This window comes from Sinocyclocheilus anshuiensis, unplaced genomic scaffold (assembly GCF_001515605.1).
Source record: "Sinocyclocheilus anshuiensis isolate Anshui unplaced genomic scaffold, SAMN03320099.WGS_v1.1 scaffold537, whole genome shotgun sequence".
In the NCBI taxonomy this organism is placed as follows: domain Eukaryota; kingdom Metazoa; phylum Chordata; class Actinopteri; order Cypriniformes; family Cyprinidae; genus Sinocyclocheilus; species Sinocyclocheilus anshuiensis.
In genome coordinates this window covers 567,834-576,440 of record NW_015539854.1, presented here as the reverse complement: position 1 = coordinate 576,440, position 8,607 = coordinate 567,834, and the positions used below count along the sequence as shown (strand labels likewise).

The window sequence follows — 8,607 nt, the reverse complement described above, 5'->3', positions numbered from 1 at the left end:
GCCAAACAACCATCCAGAACACCCTAGCAACTTAATAGCAACACCCTATCAACCAACCTGAATACCAGAGCAACACCCTAGGAACCACCCAGAACACCCTAACACCTCAGCATCCACCCAGAACACCCTAACACCTTAGCAACCACCCAGAACACCCATGTAACAATGCTATGTAACAATGCATAGCAACACCTTAGTAACCACCCTAACAAGAAGCAACTGCATAACAATAACTTTGCAACCACCTAGAACACATTAACATGTAGCAATGCATAGTAACACATTAGCAACCACCCAGAACACACAAGCAACAGCATAGCAACACCCTAGCAACCACACAGAACACCCCAACAAGTAGCAACTGCATAACAATAACCTAGAAACCACCCAGAACACCCTAACATGTAGCAATGCATAGCAACACCCTAACAAGTAGCAACCACACAGAACACCCTAACATGTAGCAACAACATAGCAACACCCTAGCAACCACACAGAACACCCCAACAAGTAGCAACTGTATAACAATAACATAGAAACCACCCAGAACACCCAAGCAACAGCAAAGCAACACCCTAGCAACCACCCAGAACACCCCAACATGTAGCAACTGCATAACAATAACTTAGCAACCACCCAGAACACCCTAACAGGTAGCAACTGCATAATAACCATCCAGAACACTCAAGCAACAGCATAGAAACACCCTAGCCACCACCCTGAACACCCTATCAGGTAGCAACTGCATAGCAATACCTTAGCAACCATCCAAAACATCCTATCACCTTATCAACCACCCAGAACATCCTTACATGTAGCAACTGCATAGCAACACCTTAGCAACCACCCAGATGAACTAAAACTACTTGAAATGTGAAACATTCAAACCTTTTCAGAAAAGACTGTCTACAAACTTTTTAAAATCAGATTAAAAAAAAATATTATCTGAAAAAACAATAAATCTGGTGGATCTTTAAGTGAAATGTGAAACATTCAAACCTTTTCAGAAAAGACTGTCTACAAACTTTTTAAAATCAGATAAAAAAAAAAATATTATCTGAAAAAACAATAAATCTGGTGGATCTTTAAAGAACAGCACCCAAAATAGCCTTATTTCTCTTTTAATTTGAAGCGTTTTCAATCATTTAAAGCAACATTTCATTTTAAATATTGAAAATACTCAAATATCTAAACTGCTATTCTAAATGCATATTTTTATTCCTGCGAATGATTCTCTTTGGACTTTTTAAAACACTTTCTGTAAAGACACAATTCTTGACTACAAAAAAGGGATTGAACATTGTTTTAATTACAGTAAATGCACAGAATACTCCAGACATAAAGAGGTATTCTTTGGTTAGGTTTACTGTATCATTTTAAAACATTATCATCTGCAGTCTCACTGCATGTAGAACATGTAATTGATGGTCACTGACATTCATCTTGAGGTTTGAGATGCTTATGTTGTGGGTTTTGTAGGATTTTGTCCTGTAGTGTTTGTATTTAAATGTTTGTTATCTGCCTTTGTTTGCTGAACAGCTTGAGTTTTTATGCTGGTTTAAGGCTGTCCTAACTGATGGGCAGCAACACATGGTTAACCAAGATGGTTGATTTGCATGGTCTTCCTAACATCCACAACACAATAAAGCTGGTGACATCAGCAGGGTTGATTGTGATTGTGTCTTGCTGTGTTCTCATTGTTCTGTTACGATAAGCCGATTGATGGTGTGTTGTGATTTTAGCTGACCGGTAAGGAAGGGTCAGACATGTGTTTGGGAATTTCTTCCAGGTGTGATGAAGTGTCCAGGTTGCCAGGCAATGAGGGAAAGTGAAGGGACGAACAGAGGCGTGGTGCATCTATCAAAATGGGCTGAAGGGCTGGGGCTGAAACAGCATTTGTTTCCAGTTTATCGGGTACACAATCGTCTGACGCAGCTCCCATGTGAACACCACTGGACAGAGAACCCTGGGAATTTGACTTGAATAAGAAATCTGGCTGGGCTGAACTCTGGAAACAGAGCGTTAAAGATAGTTAAGTCGTTTTATAACCAATAACACTGTTGATTGTCATCAGTTTAGTGAATACAGCTAAAGCTAAAGGTTAGTATTTAGTATCAGGATGGTTTTGTAATGACAAATTAAAAGTTCTGTTAGTAATCAACTCTTGTTAAAAAGAAGTACACTTGAGCATACTCTTAAAAGTATGTAATAATATACCTTAAAATATATATACACTGTCGTCGGTGCTGATAGCTGACATACAGCGCCGTTGCGCTATGGGCGACCCAAGTTCGAATCCCGCTTCGAGGGCCTTTCCTAATCCCACCCCTCTCTTTCTCCCACCATATATATATATATATACACACTTCTATTTTATATAAGTTTGCTATTTAAAATTCAGTTAAAATGCATTATATGTATTTAAATTTACATGAAATATGATTAGTTGAACTTAAGAGTGCGTATTTGATCTACTTCAGTAGGTAACTTCATAATATGTAACTTTATAATTATTATATTATGGTTAAAATGTACTGACAAGCATTTACGGTAAACTAAAATATATTTTTTTTCTTTGCATTTTTTTAAATAGAAGAATGTGCCAACAGTACTACTGCGCTACTGTCCACTGCAATCAGCTAATATTTTCAATATTAATAAATTAATATTTGTAATTACACATTTGTAACAAAGTTGCAATTAACTACATATTCACTTTATATATATAATATCAAATAAGCACACTACAATGAAATTTTAAGTACTTTGTGCTTTAGTATGTCAGTCAACACATCAAAATAAGTGTACTTCTTTAAAGCATGACAAAATATTATTAAAATGATTAAAAATGTACTTTAACGTAAACTTTTAATTGTAATAATTATAATGAATTCAATTGTAATAATTTGACATCATTACAAAGTACACTATTAGAAAGTACACTATAAGAAACAGTCAAACAAACCATAACATTTTTTATTATCTGCAAATACAGTATTTAAAAAAATAAAACTTTTAAGATATGAAGTACACTACAAAAGCACATTCAGTATAATTAAACACAGGTCTTTTTGTGTGGCACTGAAAACCACTTTTACTGGACAGCATATTTACCTGAATAGTGGTATATCTACTGTCCAGCTGAATGTTTGGGATCGAGTACATGCTGTGAAGTACTGGGGTGCTGCTTCTGTACAGTATAGCAGGGTCAGGAGTGTGGTTCTCAGGTAATGCAGTGCTATATGCTGGGGGCACTGGAGCAATTTGTCGCTGGAGAAGCTGAAGGATCACATTGATGTCTGCTATCATTCTGGTCTCCAGTCTGGGAGAAACAGAACAGAAAACTTCAGCATTTAAGTAGCTATTTGCTAGACACCTTCATCCATTCAAATATCATCAACTTACAGCCCCTGGTCACTGTATGTGTCAATGGAATGAAGAGAGCATCGTAAACAAAATGTTCTTCATTCTCATTCTTCATGATGGGCAATAAATGACAAGAGAACTGTCAGTTTTAATTAGTTTGAAGTGAAGTTTGAAGTTAGTTTTAAACACTTAGTTTAAAGTGTTTGCAGCACCTACCTATTGAGTTGGCTCTGCAGGAGCTCCAGTCTGGACTCAAGTTCACTGGGTTGATGCTCAAAGAGCAGTGGTGGGAATGAGGTCCGGACAGATAGGGGGTGCCGAGTCTGTTCAGCGAAATGAGCTGCCTGGTGGTCAGGCCAGTAATGGTACAATCCAGATGGAGGAGGAGCTTGTGTTAGAAGGAGATATTGAATAATAACAATCCAACAACTCAAGAAATGCATTTGGATTTACAGTATGCCATTTAAAGTTCAGGTTTGTGAGATTTTAAAGGTGCACTTTTTCAACTGTCAAAATGTTATTACTAAACAGTAGTTGCGATGACCTAAAATGACCCAGTTCTCCATTACAGTGCTGCAGTGATGTATTTTTTAGGCCAACCTGGAAATTTGCATCACCTCGGTTCTCTCAACAAAAGCCTATTAGGATTTTCTCACTGGCTTTTGAATTATTGTAGAAACTGAGCTCTGTGACCAACAAGAGTTTATGATTCTTTTGTTCACCATGAATGTAAAATTGTATGAATTTTGAGGCCTAAATGCAATCGTCAGAGGTAAAAAGCTCAAATAAAGGCTGTAAATGAACTACATGGTCACATGACGTCAACATCACCCCGATTAAGCTTCCAACAACTCTTTCAGACGTTGTTTCAAAAAAAAAAAAAAAAACATTTTCCATGAAAGCAAAAAATAAATTACCAAGGCGGCATTACTGATATATTTTATGCTGTAGAATAAAATGCAAAGATTTCTTGAGCTTGTGTTAACAAAGGACCTTTGAGTTCAGGACGACAGAACTGGAAGTACTAAAATGCTAACTTGTTTCTGGGTTTTGGCCTACAGCAATATGTATCCTTGCAGCACACCATGGTTTGGCTTCAGGATTCAGATTTTACATTTTTGTAATGCTGCATTCAAACCAATAGATATCAGTATAATATCCAAGATCAGAGCAAAATGCAAATAAAAAAAACAACACAGTGCACCTTTAAATATCTCTTGAAGCTTTTGAGCACCTTAATGCTAATATTTAAATAAATACTGTATACCCACCCAAATGCCCCATATGCATGCCAGGCTCTCTGCTGACCCCCGAGGCACCTCGCGGTGGTATTAGTCTCACAACAGGAGAAGGGTAGTCCAGATGATCTGCGCCCGAGATGTACAGCTCACAGTGGCTGATGGGAGACTTACTGAGGTTTTCACTGGATTGCAATGTAGAGCTTCCACAGCTCCACAGCTCCTCCCAGTGCATGTGAGCGGTTGGAGAATGATGGTGACCCAGGGCCGAACATATCCGAGATGGGTATGAGTCATTTTGGTCCATTCCATCTTGAATAGCAAGACAAGCGCAATTTTAAAGGTGTCATATGTCATTGCTAAAAAGAACATTATTTTGTGTATTTGTTGTAATGCAATGTGTTTATGCGGTTTAAGGGTCAAAAAACACATTATTTTCCATATACTGTACATTATTGTTGCTCCTCTATGCCCCGCCTTTCTGAAACGTGCCAATTTTTACAAAGCTCATCGTTCTGAAAAGCGAGGTGTATGCTGATTGGCCAGCTATCCAGTGCGTTGTGATTGGCCGAATACCTCAAGCGTGTGACGGAAATGTGACGCCCCTTACCATACTGTGATGCCGTGTCCCGGCGTGACGAGACAAAACCAATAAAACCCATTACAAACGAGGCATTTGTTGCATCCAGTGGGGACATAATTACTGATTATAGTGACTTATACTGTCTTTTTACACGTTGCGATGTGTATCGCGCCGCGTAAACATAAAACCATGTCTTCATTTGTGATCGGAGAAACAACAAGCGCTACTCTACACTGCTCAAAACTCGCGTTTGAATCGTCAGTGGCAAATTCTTTAAATATGAAAACGTACTTACAGTCTGTGAGTCAGAAGCGCCAGACTGTCCTTGAAAAGTTGGAATTGCCCCACTTTATTGAAACAACCTTTGTGCACAGCATTGTAGTCTACTCTTCCAGGTTCAGGAAGCAGTCCTCCGTAAAATGCGCTGCACACATCTGAAACTTACAGTAGGTGATTCAGAAGCGCCAGATTGTCATAGCAAAGTCAGAATTACCTCCTCTCCTAGGTTCACGAAACGGTCGTCCATAAAATGCATGTCCTTTTACCTTAAAAAATGAGTGTTCTACTCACCTGGCCTGTTGCGTCTGTCTAGTGAGTTTTGGTGGTGTCGTATGCCATTCATATGGTATCCACAGTCCAAATTTTCACTGGTCATCATCTGTTCAGCCTGATTAAATATCAGTTAAAACAATGATTACTGTACAGAAAGCTTGAACTTGTTAATTACATAAGCTGACATTTGTTATGGTGACTAGAATGCGTGATTCTTGAGATATGCGACAAATGTTCCATGAGTTTTTCAGGCATTTAACCAAAAATATGTAATCTATGCAGGACTCTATGGTTTGGATTCTAAAATCAGATTTTACATTTTTGTAATGCTGCATCCACACCAATATATGTCAGTATAAGTCCAAGACAAGAGCACCATCTAAACAACAACTACATAGTGCACCTTTAGATAACTCAAAGCTTTTGAACATCCCTTTATGCTAATATTATCATAAATACTATATAAGCACCCAAGTGATCTGAGATGAACACTTGAATGCTCTTCATCTAAATGCATTATCTTTATTTGATCAAAATTATCACATTATTACTCACTACGTCTAAATCAGATCGACACTCAATACTTCGCATTAATTAAAATGTACATTAATATGATGCTATAAATTACCTTTAAAACAAACATTCAGAAGTATTGGGTTGTCAAATGTTAGATTTGTCAGTGTTTACAATATTGCACCTCTGAACATATTTAGCATTAATTAATTCAAATAATAATTAATAATTAATAAGCCAATTCCTTGATACATAAAGGTCTATTTTATTTCAGTATTCAAGAATCAGTGAGGGATATGTATAAATGTGTGTGGGATGTGAGGTTTACACACGTCTCGTAGGTTAAAGGTGATTTCTAGGTTCCTCCAAAAGCTCTCGCCAAATGCAGGGTACATGTCCAGCACCTCTAGAAGGTCGTCTCTTTGGATACGTTGAAGGTCACAGTAGGTAAGTGCAGTAACATCAGCGTTACTGTGACCAGGATCTGTATACAGATTTATAGGCTCGCCAAAGACATCATTCTTCCCTGTATGTGAAACAGGAAGTAGTTTTTATTAGGCCTTAAAAAAGACAATCTAAAAAAAACTTCAAACAGTCAGTGGATCAGACAGTGGTTTGCTGAGGTTTAATTTTAATCTCACCCAGGATGGCCAGCACAATGTTATGTTGCGACACTTGAATGGAACCACGGGAGATGAAGTGGAGGGCTTTGATCATGTCGCCGTGGTGATAGAGGGTGTCTCCAGGTGGCGAGTGGGTGGTTTTGAAGCGCATGGCAAGAGCTCTCAGACACGCTTTACTCGCCCCTCGGAACACCTTATAGTTCTGCAGCAGACTATGATTCAGATGCAAGCAAATATCAGCTTGCAAACACTCAGGAAAACCTTTCAGGACCTATAATTAGAAAAAAGAGGCACGATTGGGTTTCTGTTATACAGATTAATATATAATATAGACAAGAATGATATTTGAGTTACTAATTTTGGCTCAGGTATGTGACCTACTGCATTCATATCAATGCCATTGGTGTAGGACCAGGCATGCTGGAAATATTCCTCCAGTCTCTGCCTCAGTTCTCCAGGTATCTGATGGAAGCGGATGAACTCTTTAACCCGCAGCATCTGGGTGTGATAGCGCGTTGTTCCCGAATAAAGCCTCTGAATTATTGCAGAGACATTTCCGAATATGCTGGCATACATGAGAGCTAAGACAAAGTCAATAGAGAATATTTAGTCAACAGCACAAATTTTTGACATGGAGGTAAGAGGAGGATTATTATAATTAATTAAAACTAAAACAGTTTTAAAAGAAATGTTACTTGAAATATGTGTATATGAAATCAAATATTGAAAAAAACTTTTTTTTTTTTTACTTTTTTTTTAAATTTTCAGCTAGTAGCCAAGGTACAATTTCTTGTTTACATTTAGTTGAACTTGTACTAAAATACAAACTTGATGTGCAATAAATACTAATAAATACTACAAATAAAATGTCTCGGTTACGTACGTAACCATCGTTCCCTGATGGAGGGAACGGAGACGTTATGTCGAACGACATATGGGGTCTCACTTGGGAGGCCAATCATCTCTGAGTTTAAGAGAAAACGCCAATGAAAATTGGCTAGTGGATTTTGCATACCTGAGCCACTCCCCGTGCATACGGGATAAATAGGCAACAGGTGCATCCACTCTTCAGGTTTTACGCTGAGGAGCCGAGAACGTGTCCCGGCAACAGCGAACGGTTCAAGATTGTGGCATAGGGACATAACGTCTCCGTTCCCTCCATCAGTGAACGAGGGTTACGTACGTAACCGAGATGTTCCCTATCTGTCGGTCACTACGGACAGGGGCATCCCCTCTTCAGGTTTTACGCTGAGGAGCCGAGAACATGTCCCAGCAACAGCGAATGGTTCAAGGTTGTGGCATGGGGACATAACGTCTCCATTCCCTCCATCAGGGAACGAGGGTTACGTACATAACCAAGACATTCCCTATCTGTCGGTCACTACGAATTATGTCGAACGACATATGGGGTCAATGGAAAACGCCACAACCTGAACACCATCACAACCCTGTGGCGGTGCAATTGTTGACAAGCCGTGGCGTGCCACAAAAGCTACGCTAAGGTCGTAACCTTCCCAAAGCCCCAGCGCAAATTCACTGACCTTGGCACTGAAGGGGACCAACGGTGAGCACATCGCTGCTGGAGAAGGCCATGCTGCTGTTCTGTCAACAAAAAAGTTTTTGGAAGGGATTTCAACCTTTAGTGAAAGTTTGCTTTAAATCTTCCCTATTTGTTCTTTCAGCCTGGCAGAACGATGGGGAAGCGAGCCTTAAGGGAAAAGGCCGCTACGGA

The 8,607-nt window shown here is 39.0% G+C and overlaps 1 protein-coding gene across 2 annotated transcripts in view; it reads right to left on the bottom strand.

Moving 5' to 3' along the window:
- Positions 1 to 1,293: 1,293 nt before the first annotated feature.
- LOC107684759 (potassium voltage-gated channel subfamily H member 2-like) overlaps positions 1,294 to 8,607 on the bottom strand; it is a 17,915-nt gene continuing 10,601 nt past the window's right edge. The window contains exons 5-12 of one of the 2 annotated variants that reach the window (XM_016481116.1): positions 7,257 to 7,456; positions 6,894 to 7,146; positions 6,585 to 6,778; positions 5,758 to 5,854; positions 4,638 to 4,916; positions 3,583 to 3,754; positions 3,115 to 3,322; positions 1,294 to 2,008 (exon numbers count right to left, since the gene is read on the bottom strand). In XM_016481116.1, coding sequence (XP_016336602.1) covers positions 1,739 to 2,008; positions 3,115 to 3,322; positions 3,583 to 3,754; positions 4,638 to 4,916; positions 5,758 to 5,854; positions 6,585 to 6,778; positions 6,894 to 7,146; positions 7,257 to 7,456 — 1,673 coding nt within the window. In that variant the 3' untranslated portion in view covers positions 1,294 to 1,738. Of the gene's footprint in view, positions 2,009 to 3,114; positions 3,323 to 3,582; positions 3,755 to 4,637; positions 4,917 to 5,757; positions 5,855 to 6,584; positions 6,779 to 6,893; positions 7,147 to 7,256; positions 7,457 to 8,607 lie in introns of those variants that run through there. The other variant, XM_016481117.1, reaches the window with a different exon arrangement.